This window comes from Pholis gunnellus (genome assembly GCF_910591455.1).
Source record: "Pholis gunnellus genome assembly, chromosome: 12".
Taxonomy (NCBI): Eukaryota; Metazoa; Chordata; class Actinopteri; order Perciformes; family Pholidae; genus Pholis; species Pholis gunnellus.
The window spans coordinates 9,893,414-9,916,804 of NC_136539.1; the positions used below are offsets into that span (position 1 = coordinate 9,893,414).

At 40.6% G+C, this 23,391-nt stretch overlaps 2 protein-coding genes across 2 annotated transcripts in view; one reads left to right on the top strand and one right to left on the bottom strand.

Annotated features, from left to right (window-relative positions):
• Positions 1–120: 120 nt before the first annotated feature.
• Positions 121–5,586, bottom strand: fhl2a (four and a half LIM domains 2a). The gene is made up of 6 exons (XM_079170938.1): positions 5,437–5,586; positions 2,699–2,874; positions 2,397–2,571; positions 1,225–1,394; positions 923–1,109; positions 121–736 (listed from the first exon to the last, which is right to left on the bottom strand). Exons 2-6 carry the CDS (start codon positions 2,852–2,854, stop codon positions 585–587), a joined length of 840 nt encoding a protein of 279 aa, XP_079027064.1. The 5' UTR covers positions 2,855–2,874; positions 5,437–5,586; the 3' UTR covers positions 121–584.
• A 9,792-nt stretch (positions 5,587–15,378) lies between these two features.
• The window catches only part of nck2a (NCK adaptor protein 2a), a 33,008-nt gene continuing 24,995 nt past the window's right edge, over positions 15,379–23,391 (top strand). The window contains exon 1 of the mRNA XM_079169560.1: positions 15,379–15,546. The gene's annotated coding sequence lies outside the window, so the exon portion shown is untranslated. The remainder of the gene's footprint in view (positions 15,547–23,391) is intronic.

Below are 23,391 nucleotides of genomic sequence, written 5' to 3' on the forward strand. Positions count from 1 at the left end.
TCATACAGCTTTAGTTGGCAATTATAAGAGTAAAGACACAATTTTAATATTTTTAATGGGTAATACCAGAACTCATTCTTAAAACCTCTACTAATTATGGGATCAAGCAATGCACAAAGGCACGGCAAGGCAAGTTTATTTGTATAGCACATTTCAACAACAAGGTAATTCAAAGTGCTTGACTTAAAACCATTAAAAGCACCAAAACATAAGGCAAAGCAGCAATTACAACACTTCAAAGTGGATAGTCTACATTAATATTGCAGATTTATTTCAAAATGCTTCATACAGTATCTGTACCATGATGCTGTTGCTAAAGCAAAGGTCTTTACATTCATGTTATTTTATTAGTGACAACTTCTTCTCAAAGAACAATTTATTTGAATAATCTTTCTAAATTCAAATAATACTGTTAGTAGTTTTTATTTCATGGCATACAACAATATACATTCATAGTAATGCTAGGTTGTAAAGATGCTATGGATGCTATGCTCTGTGCTCTGATAGTATTTATTGTATCTTTGTCATTCCTCTATTGTAACATGATCATCCAATCCGATGTATTAGCTGTCCCTCAGACTGAATTAGATGTCCTTGCCGCACTCTGGGCACAGAATATCATCACGCTCAGTGAGGAAGCCACGGCCAACCAGGGACACGGAGCACTTCTTACAGTTGAAGCAGTCATTGTGCCACTGGCGCTCCTCAAAGGAAATGTACTTGCTGCCTCCGAGGCCTGAAAAGTGAAGAACAAGTCCAAGTTAAAACAACTGGGAAAATGTTATAAAGCATGGACCTAAATGGCACATCACACAATGTTAACACAATACAAATAATGTGTGTGGGTTCTTCCTTTGCCCGTGCCACACCTTTCACACTTTCAACAAGTTTCATGACAAAAACATTGATTTATTGTGATTACCGCTAATGGGGGTGGTGCAGGAGGCACACTTCTTGGCATAAAGGTTGCAGAAACAGTTGAGGCAATAGGCAAAGTCATCTCTAGAGGTGAACCTCTGGCCGGACAGCTGCTGCTTGCAGCTAGTGCACAGGAAGCAGTCCTTGTGCCAGGGCTGGTCATGGTAGGTCACACCGCCAGTGGTGATGGGCTAATAAGAGGGAACAGGAACGTCGTCACACTTCAGGTGTAATCATTGTTCTTTTGGTAAAGATGGAGAATGATTGAGTACTATTTTGAAAGTCAGTTCCAGGTTGGTGTCCTACCTTCTTGCAGTGCACACACTGCATGGCAAACTGCTTCTCATAGCAGGGCACACAGAAGTTATGGCTGTCCTTCGGGATGAAGCTCTTGGTGCCAATGGGCTGCTGGCATCTCTGGCAGGTGAAACAGGTCTCGTGCCAGCTGTTCCCCTTGTGCTCCATCTTCCTGGAGCCTTCAGAGACACACAACATAAAGGGATGGATGGAGTCAGGGAAGGAAGGCAAAGACAGCAATAAGAATTAGAAAAAACAAAAGGTGCGTTTTGGAGTCAAGAAACAATATGCATTTAAATATTTATTTTGATCTTGTTTGGGAGAACAACCAATTCAATTTATGGAGAAAAAAACTTGAGTTGAACTATCAACTTGATATTAAAAATGTCCAAAGTGTTCATATTGCTCCTTTTTTTATTAGTATAAATCGAGATGACAGTTAAGAGGTCACCATAATATGATAATAAAATGATAATAATATGATAAACCATACATGTGGTACCATACATATTTTTATGGTTTAATAATCAGGAGTGTTTTTATATTTCTTAGTTAAAGTGTTAGAATTGCCCCAGTTCCTGCACATGTAATTACATTGTTAGATACATGATGTAAAACACATGTACAGAGGAATTGAAAACACAGTTACAGTTTCTATTCATGCTGCATTATCTGTAAAAACTTGCTGTGACTATATTTGCTTCCCTATGCACAGATGTTCTCTTTTCAACACATTATCACATCTCGCCATCACTTTTTAACTTAAGCATTAGTACCTTTACGGAGAGAGAGCCTGGTTTTACATCCTCACTCACTACTGTATCTAAAATGTCAAATGTATTTATTTTTTATCTTATTTTACCTGTTTGATTGTGTTTCTTATTTGCTTTCATGTTTATTGTGAAGCACTTTGTAACTTTGTTTTGGAAAGGTGCTATAAAAATAGAGTTATTCTTATGTCCTGACTAACTGCTGTGCACACTTTCCCTCACATAAATACACTGATTTATTGTACTTATAATGACACAATTGGCAGCATTTAGATTTAAGACAATCATTTGTAAACCATTCACAGAGGCACTATTCTGACACTTACATACTTTCACAAAGTTTTTCATATAAAAAATTGGAATTTGCGATGCTGCTTTGGTATAGACTCTCTTTGTGGGTTTTCTTCTTACCTGGCATGATGGTTTTCTTGCACTCATGGCACTTGGAGGAATACTCATTGGAGTAGCACTCAGTGCAGAGGAGCTTTTCATCCTTGGTGGAGAAGGGCTTGTCCACAAGCGAACGCTTGCACTGGAAACACATGAAACACTCCTCATGCCAGTGACGGTCCTTGTACGACAGATCCTACAAGAACATCAGATGGATGGTTAGAGCTGGGCCGACTTTCACGATAAATAGTGTTCAAGACAGAAATCCAAAGAAAGAGCATGTTAGCGATCATATGCTCAATGTATTTTGTGACATCTCTTACCCTGGTGTTACAGCCAATGGGCTTCTTGCACTCCTCACAGGTGTTGGAGTACAGGCTCTCATAACATTTCACACAGTAGGGATTCTCCTCTCTCAGAACATACTTCTTCCCAAAAAGGGACTCTTTGCAGTAGTGGCAGTCGTAGCGCTCAGTCATTGTCACAAAGAGTCTCTTACCTGAGAGAGTGGGAAACAAAAAGAGACACGGGAAGTGAGAGGAGAGAAAGTATTCTGTCAAAAGTATGTGACTTGACGCTCACAGCAGTTGTAAACCGAGGTAAACTCCCACATCTAGTTGATTTCACAAATGAAACAGCTTCATCTCCCCCATCACCTAAATGACAAAACGCTTTGTACAGTTTTGTCTTTTTGCTTCTCAGTTCAAATACATATTTGTAGTGACACTGACAGCAATTTCTCAGAGATCGTATCCAAGCAATAAATGTTTTGGAGGACACATTCGGTATCAAGATCCTTCACATGACAGCTTTTTTTTTTCCATGTTGCATTTCGTTCCCTTTCATCTCTCTCTCTCCCATCTCTCAGCAGTCCTTCATTTCGTTCTCGGTGTCAGAACCAGAAGGTGATAGATGAGAAGGATATAAATAACTCCTATCAGCCCTGCTTAGAGACCGTCAACTTTCCACCCATTGCATACCAACGTTCACCATGCCGCGGTACTTTGACCCATCCATCACCTCACGACCAGCTGTCAGCACCAGATCACTGTATCTCTTGTCATCGTGCTGGTGTGTGAGTGTGTGTCTTTGTATAAGTGGGTTTGAATGGCACTCGTAATAATGGCTACTCACAATCTGCAGCTGTTAGTGGTCTGCCTGTTAAGCCCTCTGCTTATCCCACCTGTGCCTAAATACTCTTACTCTCTCTGGACCAAGGATAGTATAGGCAATATATCTAAATGTGTGTGTGTGCTGTATGGACATCTTTATGAGGTATGAGAAAAGGTTATATGAGAAGATATGAAATGAGCTTGAACATATTGCCACCCCAGGCTTTTTGTTTGACACTCACACACACTCTACTATTGATGTGACTATATGTGCTCGGCAAAGCTTTGACCATATAAGGAGGCTAGAAAAAGAACATGGAAAACTCTAAATGCATGTTCCCTCCTGACCACTCTTTCATTCTTTTCTGGTTTTCTTAATTGCTTGAATTCCTGTTTTTAATTCAGCTTTGCTCCTTTATTGTTATTCCCTTTATCGTGCTCCTTTATTGTGCTCGTACAGTCGGAGCTTCTTCCCCTTGATCTATTTGCGATCATTGTGTGTTCCCACCTCTGTGCTCCAACATTAGATCTGTGCGTGATTTGTTGTGGATAGTGTCTTTTATCTGGCTTAAGTTGAGGCGTATAGTATGCCCGTCCTTTATGCTCTGAGTTATTCTCACCCCTCCCACATTCCCTCATTGTCTAATGCTCCGACCATGACTCACCTAGCTTATAAAAGGATTTATCGGACTCCTAAAAATAAAAAAAGGATAATCTCAACTGCCACAAATAAAACCTCCAGCTTTATTAGACACGTCATGCAGCTGTTTCACAGCTCCTGGGGTCTCTTTGATGCTGCCCATCTGGGAGTCTCTCAGACCAAAAGCGTTTGACCGCGGTGCAGCCTGGCCTATTCCCTCAATCAACTCTCAGTGCATTATGTCTTTTGTTTAAATCCACACTCATTTTCAAATTATTGCAAGGAATTCATTTTTTTGTCAAGCTGAAAAATAAGAATGGATGTGCTTTTTAGCGCTCAAGTAACCCTAATATCTACAGCTCTTCATAATACCAAATGTTTTAAAGATGCACATTTTTGTCTTTAAAATGTTATCCAACCATGTATAGTGTTCAATCCATAAACCAGTACTATCTCTGACAGTGAGACCTCTAAACAGCCTGCTTACATTGATTTTCTACTCTTTCAAAGCAACAATTCTGGTGGAATTCCTCGATGATTGAATACGTATTTAACAACAGTCAGTAATAATAGGCTTGTAAGAATAAAATGTATAATTGAATTAAGCTCTAGATTGAAAATGTTTCGATTAAATCCTGAAGTAAATGCAATACAAATAAAAATTAGCAGTTCAACCTGAACCCTTCCACTAACTCTAAAATTCCATGCTACTCCTCTTCTGTGTGGAGATCATTTGGAATCCCTTAGTTGTTGTATTAACAGCTACTTTTTGTACTTAAAAAGTGTGACTACAAGATTTTACACTGAATTGCATCACACCAAAATGCTATGAAGTGCGACAAATGATGTAAAGCCACAACAAAAGCAAAAGAACCGACCGGTTTGCCAAAATGGAAGTTACTGTGTAATAACAAGTCAGCAGCTGACACCTTCACTGACACAGTTTTGCTGAAGCGAAGTGTGAGATTGATGAGAAGAGAGGAAAGGCGGTTGGAAATGAACAGGGGTCAACAGGTTGGTTTTTTTTGGAGATAGATGATTTAATAAAAGATGAAGTCAGGCTGTCTCTGAGACAGACATGAGGGCAGAGAGATGGGGGGAGAGAAGAGGGGGTTAAATAGTGAAGGTACTGTGCAGGTAGAAAGAGGAAGAACATGAGCAGGTGGATGGGGAGGCAGACAGGAGGATGCCAGAGCAACCTGGAAAATGGAAGACGCAGTGAATGGACACCAATGAAGGGATGAATGGGTGCAAAGATGGATGGGTGGATGGATGGATAGTGGAGCAGTTGAACAGAGTTGGGTCTTACCTTCCTGTTTGAGGAGTGTTTGCCTGTGCGGAGTCTGGGCAGACTGAGAGAGGAGACTCCGGGCGAGCCGTAGTTACTCCTGATTGCATTACTCCACCCATCAAGGGCTAATTGAAAACAAAGGAGGGGCAACTGGGGGGGGGGGGGGGGGGGGGGAGCAAAGGGGCAGGGAATCTTTTTCGAGATGATCTATAAATACAGCGGTGCTTCACAGAGATAACCCCAGGGCCCCCTTTCACTCGCTCATTCAGTCACCAGCGAGGACGTGTGGCCTTTTAAGGTCACTCAGTTGTTCACTCTCTCACAATGTCATAATATTACAAACACACACACACACACACACATGCTACATGTTACATAATGCTATACTATTCCTATGGCCGGTTGATACATGATGAAAAGGATGCCAAGGGTCAAACGTCAAAGATTGTTGTCCTGTGAGATTTGTCCTTACTCATATGTCTCATCTGTCTTCACCTCCCTATATTTCTCCTCACAAGGGAATACGCATTCAATCCCAAACCTCCAACGTGTCGGGTACAGTATCCAGGCCGGGTAACGACAGACACCCGCATGGTTTCTAAAGAAATTGTAGAACTACTTTCTGGTACACCACCCTCCATCAACCCCACGCTCTTCCCAGTTCTGTCTTTCCTCATCCCAACTCTCATTCACTTACTCTTTTTGTCTCCCTCTCTTTGTATCTCTTTCTCTATCTCTCTGTCTCTCTCTCTCTCTGTCTCTCTCTCTCTCTGTCTCTCTCTCTGTCTCTCTCTCTCTCTCTCCCCTTGTCTTAAGCAGGTCTTCCTGACCCAGTGGTCCCTGGACAATCTCCAGTGAGAAAATGCGTCACTAGTTTCAAGTGTTCTATTTTTGGGGCTTCACAAAGTGTGTGGGTGTGGGTGTGTCAGTTTGTGTGTGTGTGTGTTGCGTCTACTTGCATGCATGTCTTTATGTTTATATGTGTTTATATGTATTTTAGCCACCCTAGCGACATGGCTGCTGGTCCTTTACTTTGGTCCAGACTGAAATATCTCAACAAGTATTAGATGTATTGAAATTAAACCAATGAAATCCCTAGAGGATGAATCCTATTTCATTTGGTGATCCCCCTGACTGGTTCACATTTGTGGATGAATGGATTGTCATGAAATTTGTTTGTTTCCCTCGGGATAAATAGTGAGACTTTCTCCCTTTACTTTTCATCGAGCCATAATCAGGTCATAACTTTCATGTATCACATACTGTGATTTAAGACCAAATACTTACAAAACGAATGGTATTCCCATCAGCCTCAGCGGTACTTTGTGTTTAGTGCAAATAAGTACAGCTAAGATGATGAACATGGTGTTATAACTGATCAAGATCAGTATTTGGCTCAAAGCAGCCTCACAGAGGTGTTCTCATGGGTGTAAACTCTTAGTCTTGTTGAAGTAACTGTGGCAAGGAGTACAGTTTATAACAATGGGTTGTTGTATTTATTGTATCAAACAATGTTGTTTTTTATTACTCCTATGCAAGTGCTCCAAATGTCACCTGAAATAAAAATATGTTAAAAAGAAACTTTTCAATGTTTAAATGTAGATAATATCTTGTCAATGCTGTCATGAATAAATACTTTATTTATTGCCGGGGGGATATGTGCAATGACTGGGTTTCTAAACTGGTTTGAAACAGGCAGGTGGGACAAATAGGGACCTTTGACATTTGGACTATCAGGCGGAATTGAAGTCCGATGACAAGAGACAAAAGAGGATGTTGTGCTAGTTAAGAGGAAAAGATTAGGAATAGATTTGATTACTCTGCCCAACAAACATGGCCCTTTTTTACTCATTCATCCAATGTGCTTATAGTAAAAAAAAAAACTATACAGATATTCCTCACCAATATAAATCACATATGTTCACACACTCCATAAATTCGTCTGATAGTACCAATTTATAAATTCGACACGTTACAATAACAGTTATGTATTTAACCCTGCATGGAAAAGAATGCATTCCAGTTCACTTAATTTTAGGCATGCGGTCTAATTGATACCACAAGGGCCAATATGTTTTATGCCCAACTGAAATTTTTTTATTTAGCATGCCCTCAATCATTGCCCCCCAGCCCTCAGCATTTGCTTCTTGCTTGTCTTTAGCTGGCACAAAGTTGTCCCTCCCCCACTATGTGGTCTGGATTGAAGCCTCCAACTCAGCTGTTAAGGCCAGGGGATAAAGGTGCAGCTGTTTGGGCACTGCAAGGCTATCGTGATGCCAAAGCCTGGTGCTTACTTCTGCTGCAAATACAGCCATGTGTAAAGGTCAAGCAAGGCCAACCCCATCATCACTAGTGAACTGTTAATCATTAATGCCACAGCAACCAATTGAACTGGAATTTCTCTGGGTCACCCAAGATCCAATATGATCCTCTGGAAAAACTCCACTACACTGCCTGACAAACTGGTTGAAATGGATCCCACCAACTGACCAACGGGCAATTAGTGCTGATGAAGAGGAACATAATCATTTTGGGCTCCCACTGGAGGATGAGGGTAAACTTAGCAAGTGTGTCTACCATAGCCTGGATTTAAGGTTGAAGACTCACTAATAGATAGATTACCTGCATAAAAGGAATATTTGACATATTGGTAAATACTGTTATTGGCTTTCTTGCAGAGAATTGGATGAGAATAGTTACCGCCCTTACAGTATTTACTGTATACAGTATCTGTAAGGGTGGTAACTATTCTCTCTCTTTGCAGCTGGTTAGCTTAGCACCAAGACTGGAACTGGGGGAAACAGCTAATCGGGCTCTGTCCAACGATAACAAAATGCATCTGTGACAGCATCACCTTTTAACTCTTTATCTTTTAAAAACGTGAAAAACAAAGTGTAAAAATCAAATGTTTCTGTTTTGAGGGGGTCTGAACTAGTTCTGGTCCCCTTTACCACAATGTATTTATTTGCTAGGGTACATTTTGGAATCATGCTATCTTTTGTTATTGCCAATTCTGCTGTCAACAGGACATTCTGTTGCATTCTGACATTCTGATTGCTGTCAACAGGACTGGTCTGTGTTCCTTGTGTAATTTCTATGATCATTTGAGTGAGGGAATAGAGATGACTCCTCTTATCTAATTGCCAGTTAACTGTGATGTACAACCCTTCCATCCCAAACACAGGATTTTCTGTGTTTAAACAGTATAAGTACAGTAAGGCCCCAATTTGTGTTTTTTTCTGCCAGCCTCAACTGTTTAACATTTTTGGAAGTTGTTGACAGAATGTTTTCTTGAGCAATGCAAATTACATTATGTGGTATTCTCACGTGGAAGATATGAGAAAAGTATGCAGAATTATAAAAAAAAAGAAAATATCCCCTAAAAAAAAATGAATTGTAGGTTCCACTGTATGAGTGCGAGAGCAAGAGTAAAATGAGGCTAGAAATCAAGCTTAGGGTGTTAGTCAAAGAGTATCTTTAGACTGTAAAGGATTCACAGCTATTTATATAGTTACCCCAGATGGATGGTATGGCCTGAGGCCCTATCATCTCTGTGTGCAGCCACACAGAGATGATGGGGATTACTTTTCATGATATCAGCAGCAGGATGATTTGAAACGCATCCTTACATGCATACTGTTTATTCCTTAATAATTCCCAGCATGCATTAGGACAGATAGGACATCCCAAACACAAAACCAGGAAAAATATAACGTAAAATGAATGTATGTCTTGACAACGCTAAAAAATCTCAAATCTCAAATTAGTAAAACTACAGTTTTACTTTTTCCCCCCCACACTAAAACACCTGTTCCGGTGCACATTTCTCTGGTCAGTGTGGTTGCTTTGTTCCCTGACGTTAAAATTGATGACGATGATTAAAAGCCTCCTCTGCTCGTCTTCGCCCTGTGCCAAAGTAATGACGTGGGTCTATATATGATACAGCAGATCTTCAGTCATTAAGCCTGGTGTTGTGTTCGAGGACCGCTAAATCCCGGCAGAGATTAGGGGGATGTTTCAACCCCAGCAGTCACCGGACCCTTTATTTAGATGCTATTCAGATGTTTATCTTTTGTCTTTGTTCCTTTTGCCTTTTATGTACAAAACCACACAAACAGTCGATTTTACACCAGCAAATACAGAATTACTACAATCTGCTTTCCTCTGAAATCATCTCTGTTACATGTGACATTGGAAAGCACACAGATTAATATGGAGAGCCTCAGAAAGTAGAGCAGAAAGGATCCTTAGAATGAATATTTTAATCTGTAATGTTATTGTCTTTCCTAAAAAAAAAACCTCTCTTTTGCACTCACCAGTGAGGTAAGGGGATTAAATGATCAGTGTCATTTTCTATGCTAAAACACATCTATGTTGTGGACTATGTTAGCGATTTGTTTCTTTACTCAAGGTTGATTACCGTCCTCTCCTCTTCTGATGATGCCTCAGTATAATATTCAGCTCATTTCAAGTAGTTTCAGTAAGAAGTCCCAGTCTTAATAAGTTAATAAGTCACTCTTAGTTGTTTTTCTCGTGTTCCCATTCACTAAGAGGGCGCCGCAGTCTCATCTGACCTCACTTATCTAGACAACAACTGGGCCCCTCAGTCTCTGGCTGCATTTATCTTACTAATTCTGTCTGTTGCAAAGCAAGGGCAGCTGTCATGGTGGCACTCTGGCAGCTAGAACCAAGCCCAATGTTCCAGAATACAGATCCAAAAGATCTGGGGGCCTGGGGGTGGGGTGTGGGGTGTGTGTGTGTGTGTGTGTGTGGGGGGGGGGGGGGGGGGGGGGGGGGTTGGCAACTGGGGCCCAACTGTGCCCAACAGTCCACACTGTGTAATTCTGCTGGCTTTTATTGTTGGCTACTCTGACAGCAAAGGCCTATTGGTTTGGTTCAAGATTTGTTTCCATGTGTGTCCCAAAAAGTAAGATGAAATAGCATTATTTCATTCAGTTCAGTTCAGAAATATGTACCTCGTAGTGGCCACTTATTGCATTTTCATTACTTTAAGCAAACATCGGTACGTGCATCATTAAGCGATGACATCTCCAATCATGATGCCACTCAACATAATTCCACATGTCACAGTAGGAAAAGCAGAGATGTTAATGATAAAATGAATGATGTCTATATTTCATTTAGCTGCCTCAGTCCTGGTAGACCTATATACATGGCAGACATTGTGACATGACGCACGGAGAAAACCATAGGAGTAATTAATAAATTCCATTTGGCTGCTCTCCATTTAGCTTTACTAATGTCAGGACTCTGCCACTGTGCTATCACACTGTCATGGCTTGCTGGGAGACCTGAAAAGGCAGAAGGGATCGTATGTCTGTGACATACAGTGCTGTTTTAAGTTCAGTGCTGTTGCTGTTTCAAACTGTCTCTTCCAACTGTCAGTTCAGTACACACTTCTAACCAGGAAGTAACAGATTTTGAATCACAGCTGAACTAACAAAAACTAGTGATTCGGTCAATGACAATTAAACCAATTTCAGCTTAAAGATTTGGTGATGCAGATTTGTTTGAAGATCTACTGAACAGCTCTACGTAGATCCTCTCTCCAATTAGGAACAGTATTACTTCGGCCTGTGTTCGACATTTTTGTCTTTCTGCATACAAAGAGTCGGCCGCCTCAGAGTCTCTCAGAGAACTTTGCTCTTCGTTTTTTGAATAGTTTAAACAAAGAATGTAAAGGTCTCAGTTAGTGAGCTTTAGAGGAGGCTGTAAGCGTGTTTAGTTATGTTCAGACAAAGCCAGGCTCGCTGTTTCTCCTGCTTACTGTCTATATGTTAAGCTAAGCTTCATCTAACTCTTGGCAAGAAGATAAATAAGCATTATCCCAACTTTTCATTAAAGTAATAAACTCGAAGATATTAATTTAAATACATGTCTGTTAAGTCACGTTCTATTGCTGAATGAGGTAACACATTGGTGATTGGGATTTTGGCCCACTGACGAAAGCCGTTGCATTTGGAAAGTGAGATCCAAAAACACACCTGCAGTTAGAGCTTATCGACATAAGTCCAAAGAGAACAAAAGGGACATCTTTGAGATACTAACTTTAACATATACTGTAGACTCTCTTACCAGTTTTTTAGATACGGCTTATTAAAACTGAGAGGTGTTTCTAATATAAAATAAAATATGTTATTGCATGTTTTTTTGTTGGACTGCATTGGCTTTAGCTCGGTGTATGAAAAACTGATCAGAGAGTATGTTCAAACAAATTATACGATTTAATCAGTTAATTCAATCATAAATCTGAGTGACGTGTCCTGATGGTAGCTTTTTATTTGCAAATGTTGGTCTTGTGTCTTCTGAAATACATTTTTTTCACACTCTGGTTTGGAGGCATGCATGCAGCCACAACAAAAACACATTTAACCCCACATTTCATCATACACATTCTATGTGATTCCCATTTCACTGGGCCCGGAGGTCCACAGAATGGCAAGCATAGCACGGGAGCCACTGGCTCATCACGTACATCATCACTTCCAATCAGGTGGCCTCGAAGACGGACGCCAAAATAAACATCCAGTTTCATCAGCTTTGTAACTAAAGCTGTGCTCAGCTCTCAGGGGTCTCTCAGTGGGATGACTTGGTGTGGCTGGTGAGAATATGAGGGGCGTGGATCTAAAATGGAAGACATGCTGGCTATAGCAGTGTTAGATAAAGTGTTGACAAGTGTTACTCAGCCTTGATTAATAAGTCAAGCTCTCCTTGGGCTTATGAGAGGAAGGGTATTAAGACAAACCATTCCAATCATTTTGCACTTTTACGTCAGCTTTGAATCCCCTGTTCACTTGTTTATTGGATGTGCTTGTTGAAATTCAACGATGACATCTAATGACTTTACTTCTATGGATTAAACATGCACCTCAGCTCTTGTCAGACTGTGTTCAAAAAACAAACATCTTAACATAAATGTAACAAGCATGTGCTTGTAATTCCTCGTCTAATTGCTTTCTAATGAGATAAATTCGTTAAAGTCCTTATCGATGTTGAATGAGAGGGGGCAGTTGGGTGAAGCATCAGGGATGCTCTGCCCCCTTGTGACGGGAGAGACACATCTCTGTGCAAGAAATGTATCATTTTTGATTGATTTGGATCTTTGCTCACATCTTACTCACAGATACAACCATTGTCTTGCCCTCAGGTCTGCCATTTTCAGTTTGCATCCTGGAACCTCAGATGAGTATGTAGAAACCTCAACGCCCCTCTCCAGTGTAGGAATAGAGATTAAACACATGGAGGCGCTGTGGAACAAGGAACAAATGAATGAAGTTGCATCTGTGTACCTGACCTAACTGAACTGTTTAATAAGAGATCAATATTGCAAAATGTGTATGTAACATTAGGTTTGCGGCTAGGAGAAATGTCAATTTAGATTGAATTTACAAGTGTGGAGGCTGATATACACTGTAACTACTGTACAACTTGTCAGGTGGCAAGGATATGATGTAAGCCTTCAGTTTACAGTTTGGATGTCTGTGTTTCATGTTAACTTTTTTAGTCATAAACAGTGGAAAATGAGTCAATAATTACCCAAAGACTTTTTTGGGAAGCGCCTTTTCACTGTATTAAAGTTGTATTTAATCTTGAATGACTTGTATATTATTTGTATTTGATTTGATTGATAAAACATCATAATAAAAGGGAAAGAAAGTAATTTCTTCTTTCTCACACACACACACACACACACACACACACACACACGCACACACACACACACACACAAGACAGTCAGAAGCTCACACTGGCTGCATTGTCTAATTTAGTTGTTCCTCACATTCTCTCATTTCTCGCTGTTGGGTATTTGGCATTCAAATGTATAAAGGGTTTGATCAATAATAACATTTTGCATGACGCCAAAAAGGGAGAAATAAAACTGCATGAATAAATGAGTTGAAAAAGATGAAACGTGGATAATCCCTTGGAATATACTTCCTGAGTCAAAAGTCAGCCAACCTTATGATTGAGTACATTTTATCTGTATGATGATGTTTGATCCTATCAGTAAATGTCAACCTCCTTTTATTACCGAAATAGGACTGACTCATTTTTACCAAGTTGTCACTGTCACTATATATACAAGCTTAAGGTTTACTCAACCAACACTCATCTCTCCATGACACATCAATCCCACCACAATATTCTGCAATGTATTCCAGCTTCCGTGTCACTGACCAATATCAGAACAGGAATGATTTTTTCTCTGACGATAAACCCTCAGCATTGTTAAATATCACATCTGCTTAACAGTAAGCTACGATCTAAACCTACTGTGTTTTATTTGTACAGCTCATTTTCCTCCTTCAAGTGAAAAAATACTAAATAGTCTACATTATTTAATCCTTTTCATCACTCTACCCACCACATAAATCCAATTTCTTTCACTTGATTTACTTAACCATAGGCTACTCTTTCATAGATATTACCTGTGGTGTATAAAACCTGTTTATTATCATGCTCATGTCGTAGTGAATATGAGTTCATTGTATTGTAATTTGACTTCCCTTATCTGTACTTCGCTTCTTGTTCGCTGCTGTGACACTTCTTTAATTATATTATTTGAATGTGGACTCGTTATTTTATTATGTGGTCTTGAGGTTCTCGTCTAGACTGTTTTGTGTCATTGCTAATTGGTCGTATGTCTGTCAGATGATCCAAAAGTTTGGAAATAACACATGTATCAGATATTTAAAGGTAATTCTTGACCCAGTCACACTGAGGTCCATTTAGTTTCTGAATTAACACATGGAATACAATTGATACAACAAATAATGTCAAGCACATTTCTCATTGTCATCAGCAAGAGGCGCCATAGCCCCCCAGAGTGTGTCCCTGTTCCTCTGGCGTTGTCCTGTACCAGTCCCGGCGTTGGTGACGTCACCAACACAACCGGCGATCAAGATAACCAGAAACAGCACGATCGCACCGGAAAAAAGCGACTTTCAAAACGAAAGTTTATTTTCCCTCTATAATAATTGTTTTGAATGCAACGAAATGTATGTTAACAGAGTAATAATAACAAACAAAATAACAGAGGATAAGACCTTAAGCGACATGCTCAACAGTCATCAGCTTTAGTGCAAGATTGAATGTTAAATAGGTTCACTCCTCTATTGTATTTTGGTTATTTCATTCAATTTTATTGACAGTACTTTTTTTTTGCTAGACTTTATTTAATTAAGGTCTGGATTTGTATTGATACCTGTAATCTTTGCTGATAATACACCTTTACATAAGTCCTTCACTTGTAACACATCAGGTATTTTTTATTTTGTGACACCATCTTTTTTCATCAATATAATTTAAGGCTGTTCCCAAAGTATGGGAACACTACTTTATGCTTCTACTCTACTATATTTCAGAGGTAAATATTGCACTTTTTACTTGACTACTTTAATTTGACACATACGGTAACTTGTTACTTGTTATATAAAATAAAATATACCATAAGTGTATACAATATGAAAGAGTATCAAAAAGCTAATCTACCCAGTAACATACAAATAATCTAAAATCGACACCACATTTAGTCATGCTTTATTGGGCAATAAAATATGACATTAATATGCTCTTTCATATATATGCTGTTGATAAAAAAACAAAAGCATTTCATTCTATAGCAATATAACAGGAAAGGTGGCATTCTGCTTTCACTTTTGATACTTAAATCACATTTTTCTGATAACACTTCTGCACTTTTACTCAAGTAACATGCTGAATCCAGGACTGGAGTATTTTTCGACCGTAGCATTTCTACTGAAGTAAAGGATCTGAGTACTTCCATCACTGACAGCGACGCTCTGCGAACCCCAAATGCAGCTTTATTTAGAAACGAGCGAGCGGAAGTGGATTGTACGTCCGGGCGAGCTTGATACAAGTGACTGAGGTGGAGAGGCAGTCAGCCTGCGACAGAAAAACAAACGAGGATAGGTCGAGCAGTACACACAGTCACTCCATGTTTTAAAAGAGAAACAAATAGTGGAACCCCGGGATCTGTGGATTTAAACCTGCACTGTGTCGTTTCTAACGCGGGCTCAGTTACTTCGTGTGTGTTTCTCCTTTCCGGCGGAGTGTGTCCCCGTTCTCTCTGGAGTGAGCACTAAGGTAAGCCTGCAGCCGCAGCTCAACTGTGGAACTTGGTGCAGTCGGACGGGGCTACTTTGTCCACTCGAGCGCCAGACGAACGTCTCTTATTGTTTTTTTTTATTTTTCTCACGGAAAACTTAAAAGCACTAACATTCGTAAAAGTTGGGAGAAAAATGGGACCCCACTCTGCTCACTTTGTAGATGTGACGCTGGGTCTTTGTCCACCCAGATGAAGCTTTAACTACACGTTGTGCTGGAGCCGCGGTTCGCCTCGCGTGTGTGCGGTTACACAGCGCATTCTGAATGGCTTTTTTTTGTTGTTGTTGTTATTCTTACAACTAACACAGTTAGTTTAAATTCACCCACTTACCTTTTATTCAATATTCCCACAGGCCACTTCTTAATAAAAGGCCCGTACGCGCAGGCTACTATCGCAGACATCTGTTCTCCCAGACATCTGTTTGACTTATTTTCTACATTTGTGTTCCTTTTTATTGACTTGTTTTTGAAAAGCACACTTATTTGGTTCATCGGTAAAGTGCCTGGCGTAATGTCGGAGCTCATTGTTTTAAAACGCAGCAGCTTACACAGTGAACCACATTTGCCATAACACCATAGATTGGCGACTGTGCCACATGCCGAGCGTGTCAGTGTTTCCAGTGGCTCGTAACGGTAACTGCACCGCGTAAATCCCAATAGGCGATGGGTTGCATTGTCTTCCTCGCTTATGCGGAGTAGTTGCTCATTAATTATCCATCAAATTATGTGTATTGTTCTCGAAAAGACGAGGGGAATAGTTGGGTTTTTTTTCCCTACACGTGCTGTGGTTGCAATGTCCTGAATTCCGGACGTTGCAGGCGGCGTTTGTGGGCGCAGGTATACCTTCATGGCACACCTATTCTGCAGACACACCCTCTGTTAAGAGCGCCATGGTTACGCAGAGACATGCACACGGTTCAGCAATGACAGGTATGTGGAAGGGAAGTGTGATAATGGACTGCTGTGCCAGTATCACAATAACCTCCTATCTTGAATCATGAGTTCACAAGTTTTAACGGCCCCCCCCCCAAAAAAAATGTGGTTTTGTAAATGCTTTGCAAATTTCACATTTTTCAACACCACACTAAATCTGTAAGTGTTACCAGTGTGACTCACCGGATAGAGCTCACCTTCCTAGTACTTATTTGGAGTGTTACTGTTGTATTATATACTTTTACTCCACATTCAATTCATCATTTTCATATTGCACTTTTTATCTGAAAGCTTTAGTTATTTTTTAGATAGACAGATATAGCCATAATAGTCTGGAACAAGGACAGCAAAGCTGGACTACTAAGATAAAGCATAGACAATAATAATCAATAATGAGGATCATTTTCACTTGCAGCCCTAACCCGTTCTGCTGTATTTATTTGGCCTCACAATAAGGTTTTGCCTTATTTAACTTGTTTTTCCAAGAGGTCAAGACTCCGCACATGACTCTTCAAGCCATCGCTTAGGTTGAGCTGTCAAACATTTACCAGATACTGTATGTCAATATTGAGAATCCTGGAAGTCAAACGCCGGTGAAAGAATGAATCATTTCCTGCGTCTTGAAATAAGATTGAACAGGAAAAGAGATTTTGAAACAGATCAGCGTTCACCGAGACACATTTCTTTCATTCTTTAAATAGTACAAAAGCACTCGTCTCCCACACGTACTTGCTGCTGTACGTCTGTCAGGCTGCATCTGCACCGGAAGGTTCAGCTTTTTGGAAATTCCTTCAGTGTGATGTTGAAAAGGAAGAGGAATCGTTACTTGTTGCTGGATCCACATGTACAAAGTAAGACAAGGCTAGCAGTTCATTATAAAAGACTAGAGGCAACTCTTTTCATAATCGATGAATTGTTGTTTCAAACAAACATTCTCTTGTTGCCCCATTTTCATTGTGAGCATTTGCTGCTTTTCTCTCTTTAACAGCTTTTGTAAATTGAGTATTCTGCGCTTTCGGACTGTTGTTATAATCTGTAGCTGCTGCACTTGGTTGTAACCACCTACATGTTAATGATTAACATCATATCCAGGCTGATAAAAAGAACAAACAGGGCAGGTGCTCTTGCTTGACTTTCCTATTTACGCCATTTTCATTGGTGCGTATCGTGAATAACGAAGCAAATTCCAGGTAGATAAAAAAAGTCGCGTTATATTTCCCAACTCTCCCAAGTTGACAAGGTCCACCCGACTGCATCATTGAAGTGACCTGCATGTGATGTGTTTTGGAAAGCGGAGGTGGTGGTGGTGGTGGTGGTGGTGGTGGTGTGGTCATAGTTGATCATGAGGACGCAACAGTTCTCGGTTGCTTGTAGTCTTGTTGAACGGCAGCCGTGTGTGCTCGTTATGATGCGTTTGGTCATAAAAATACAGATTTAAAGGAGGCCGTCTCTGAATGTGGACACGCATCTTTTACCAGTTGGACTCCTGTATATGGGCAGATAAACAAGGTGGTATTCCAGGTTTGGTAAAACGGAAGGTGACCTCTATTCAACATTCATAATTTCATACACAACCCTGCATTTATCGCTTTCCATTTTTGCTTTTGGTCGATTCTTTGCAATTGAATTACTTTCCGTCCAATTTCTTGGCTTCTTAAGTCAAACACTTAACACACAAATATGTCATTTTAAATCACAGCTTAACAAATGAGATAATAAGCCCGATCCTCGTTCTTCTCTATATGCGATTGCACAGTTATGAGCTGAGACTGATTCCTCTGCTCGTCTCTGTTTCTCTCTCATGTGCTTAATGGGCCTAAAACGTCCTCACACACTGTAAATGATTAGATGTCATGCAGCGCCTACGCAGTTTCTTCTTCAGCTTTTGTTTTGGTGGAAAGAGGAAAATAAATAATTAGCTTTTTGTTATTTTTGTGGTTGAACTTTGTGTAATGTGTCTTTTTTTTTTTTTTTTACTAGGCTAAAATGTGAACGGGCTCATTGCTCATTGCTCATGAAGGAGTATAATAATTATACATGCATTAGTCTATGATAATTAAACGATTAAAGATTAATACTTTAATAATGTCATCTGTAGTTAAATAATTTAACATAGTAATTTGAAGATCAAGTGAAATATCTTGTCTTTTTTTTCCCTAATGTGCACGCTGTGAGAAGAGGGATTTACAGTTTTTTTTACCCACACTAAATGGAAACTAAACTCTAAATAGATTCAATTAAAAACACTTAATTACGGTACGGTTAGTAAAGTTTATACATTGATATTTAGTGTGCAGAGACATATGACTTCATCATGTCTGGGCCCTCAGCTCCATTTTTCATGTGTCTGTCTGAACGTCCCAAACAAAATCACACAACTTTTTATATTTAATAAATGTGTCTCTCTCTGTCTGCGTTGATGACAAATAGTTTTCTGTTTCATTGTTTTCTTTCGTGAGTTACCCTTTGAGTGTCTCCAGTCCTTCGTGAAGCTATTGTGCAGCAGGGAATAGAGATCAAAATTGGTGTTTTGGGCTTAGTAGAAAGTAATGTTGACCGCCCCGAGGAAATCCTAATCTCTCCGAGAAGGAATTAATAAGTGAACGCACAGATGGGCGGTCAGGAGACACAGAGCGTCACTCATAAAGAGCATCATGTTGGTAGCGCGATAAAGCTCACCCTATTGTCATTGTAATCATCTGGGGAATGGGGTAGCCATTAAACTGACAGTACATACATTTAGGACAATGGACCCCCTTTCTCTGACCCCGTGACCGAGGAAGAGCAAGAGGGTTTGTGCTTCTATTAATGAGAAAGCGTGTCCTTTCTTTGTGTGTTTTGTTTTCATGAATTTATACATATCTTCCTGCTATTATTGATAATTTCCTTCACACCATGTTGCTGTTGCGCAAAAATATATTTCTTAGTTGGTATGGTTGTTAACCACGTGGCTCCAGGGTTGTTGGGTGGTCCACCATTTAGGTCCAAACTGCCTTTTGGGGTTGATTACCGAAAACATTCGGGGTCCCAAGTGGATGAATCTCAATGACTTTGGTGATCAGATATCGGATGCTCGTGGTGGAGGACGGATCCTAAAGTTTTTGGTGACTCCCCTTATTCCTTTTCTAATAACACCAACAGCAGATCCAAGACTGCACTTCTACAGTAAAATATCTCAGCATCTACGGGATGGATCGGCACAACATTTTGGTTCAGACATTCGTGGTTCCCGTGTGATGTATTCTTTGGTAATCCTTTTGTCTTTCCTGTTCAAAATCGGCCTGTTAACACTTTACATTGTGAGCATGTCGGCTTGCTGATGTAAGCGTTTAGTTTAAAGCAACATTGTGTCCAAAGTACAAAGCAGCCAGCGAGGCTGTAGACTCCGAGTATTGTTATAAACTGTTTTTAAAACACCGTAGTATCCAAACAAGAGTATTTGTCTCTTTTAGTCTGTAATTCACACCTTTGTTTTCCATGACATTCATTTCTGCTTCGCCTTCTTATCAGTAGTTTAGTGTTTCAGATCTCTCTCCTGAGTGATTTCTTTTGTTCCTTAAGTACTCCATCCTCCCCGACCTCCATCTCTATCGTCACCTCTCTCGTGTCCTCTGCCACCCGGCTTGAGTTCCTATAACTCAACAACTGAACCAACAGCCCGTTGGCTCCAGTGTCCTTGTGTCACCACTGGGCACCGGGCCTAATCCTACTCTGCACCGCTGAGGGGAGCATGAAGGGAAGGAAGGGAGCGAGGGTGGAAGGGAGTAAAGCTGTTTGTACTAGTGGCACAGTATCTCAGCCTTACACTCTCTTGGTCCGCAAAGACAGAGCCGTGGAGTTTGTCTTCGGCGGGTGGCGCATGAAGATGTCAACGCCTGAGATGGCATGATGGTGAAGAATGTGGGAGAAACGTATACCATTATGAAAAGTAGAGGTGTCACCATTTTTTACATGTCCAACTTCTTGTTTCTGTGACTCATGAAAAGAGTCCATCTATTGTTTTATGTTTTGTTCCATCGTGTTATTTTCAGCGGAGGCTTCGGCAGGCCCTTCATGCTCTAATTGATTTAATTAAGTGGACTTTCTCCCCTTTTGGCTGTGCCGATGCACAAACCGGCAGTATGCAGACAAACATTGAGTTATCTCACCCAGAGCACAAGCTTTGCTTATCTGCATTTCACAGAACGATCCACGTTCCAAGTTCCCCTCAGAGCGTCACTGCCCACGTTACACGCGTCCCTCTGAGGTTCAGCCTTATTAACAAAACCCCTCTCCATTCCTGTGGATGCTTTGAAAGGCACCACCGACCGATCAAGAATCCCTACTCGCAGTGTGTGATGGGCGGACACGTAGAATCTGTGCTGGCGTTTACTTCATTTCGTCGAGGTTGTCACGTCAGTTATGATCATTCAAATGTTTATTCAAATTAGTTGGAGTAGCATATATATGCGCTTCAAACGATCCCCCACGGCAGGATTTGCTGGAGCAGCGGCTGTTTCTAAAATATTGTTTCCCTCACATGTTGAAAATGACATTTGTATCTTATTAAAGTTCATGTTGTTGACCACTTTTTGAATGTTGTCCGCTTAATGAGCAGAAGTCAGTCGAGTGATGAGTCGTCGCAATCAAAACAATGTTGGTATTTGCGTCGCATCACTTTCAGGGCTGCACTTGTTGTTTTCAATGTGTCCGACATATTTAATCTTCAGCCGCCCTAAATGCGCTCTCTTTACAATCCTCAAATACACACAAAAGGTGGGTCCTTTTGTTGTTTATAGAGCACTGCATACGTGTAGTTGCAGATAATATTGCGCTATATTGTCAACACAGCAGAATGTGCAGCAGGATAAAACAGTTTTGCAGCACTTTCAGCTTTGAAGAGTGCAACAGGGGAGCGATTTTAAAGAGGTCCATTGACTTCCGATTAGTTTGAACAGTTATGAGCTTGTATCTATGTGACTGTACCACTGTTGGTGGTGACGAATCTGCAGATTTTTTTTTTTGAGCTGCCGACTTCACGACTAGCACACCTTACACCAGACGTGGATCAGTGAAATAAGCTTGTTGGATTTAAAATAATGCAAACTCTCAGCTCTTGGTGCCACAGGCTGTGCAGAACCTCTGGGCTACAGGATCTATAAATATGCAGCGGATGGCCAGTTGCTTATCTTAAATTCAATAGTATTTTCCTCATAATGACAATCACTGATGAGTCATGTGACTTCAGCCTGCAGAGAGGAATAGGAATGTTTTTCTTCCTAAGTTTTCGCAAGATAATTGAGAAATCTCTGTGATTAAGGGAAGTGCCCACACTATACACAAAGAATTAGAAAGTGAGAGCTTCTGAAGTCGCATCAAACGTGTGTGTGTGTGTTTGCTGGGACATGCACTATGGAAGGGATTATATGGATGTAATTCAACTAGTGAAAACCTGCCACCGGCTCCGCTTCTTCTACAATGCGGGAGCTTAACAATGTTGTTCGAACTACACAATGAACAAGACACAACGCAGCTAAGTGACTTTTAGCTCCGTAACTGAATCTTGAGACCCGGCGACGGTAGGTTAGCGTGGCAGGGGGATTAAATAAGAGGGTAATATTTGATCAGTTTCTGCTCTGTGTGCAGGACTAACTGTGTGAGACCACGTTCAGTCTCACACACCAACACCCGGCCGTCTCATTTGATTCGAACGAGGTCGCTCCATCGACGCATGTGGAGGCGTTAACACGGGGTCGTCCAGCTAAAAAGTTGAACCTGCGCTCAACGTACATGTAGGCGCACATACCCGGTACATTACTGTGTAACTGCGAACTCTGTATTTCTACTGTTGCCCTTTAAGATTATTACAACAAAAGATAGAATAATTGTCACAGTGACCAACCCGGCATGTTTTAAACTCGGTGCTGTTTTCTGTCTGAACTCTCACTAAAGGAGGAGTAGCATTTCTTTTGCCTTTTTTAAAAATCTGCAGCTGTAGTGCATTTACAAAGAAGTCCCCAGATGATTTAAAATGTTGATGAGTGTCTCTCACCTGACGTGTCCCACATTCAGGATCCACAGAATGAAGCAGCGTTTTTTTTTTTTCCTTCTTCAAAATGTTCTTCAATTGTCCCTAATATGTCTTCTGTGATTCCCTGCTTTTGTTGACGCTGGGTTTTGATTCTCATTGGGCTTGTAACATATTTTCACACCACTGCTGATTATGTTCTTCAAGGCCACATCTTGGCACATATCACAGCTTGGTGTGGCGTCTGAAAGGACCGCAGTAACTGTGCATATAGAGAGTGTTCAACAAAAAGCAGAAGTCGTGTTAAGCCCCTCTGTACGCCAAACATTGGGACAGCAGTCTGGCTAATCATGGCCTGTAATTCAGTGCTCATTAAATTTGTATGAGGACAGAGCAATGCTTAATTTTTATATTTGATCTGTCTTTTTAATAATTGAAGGCAGATTATCACCAGTTCATGTATTTTTGAACATGTAGGCTATAAAAATATTATGTCTTTATCTGTTTGTTCTTAAATCTGCTGCTGCTGCTGCTGCTGCGTGCTTGGGAGTTGATTCGGTCGCTGAATGGAGCAATATGATAGGCCTTCTCCTCTAATCCATTTGTGCCCTTTCGCTCTCACACTCTCTCTTATTCTCACACACACACACACACACACGCACGCACACACATGGATGCACCCGAAGGAAATCCTGCTTTATTTATAAGATGTATAGCTCAGAGTGCCACAGGGTTCTCCTGAGAATTCAAGACTGCACACAAACAGTATTTGGCCTGTGGAGTCTCTTCTTTCTTGCTCTCTCACACACACACTCGCACACAATCACATACACACACACACAATCACATACACTCGCTGCAGGACCTCTATTTACCTTATCTGC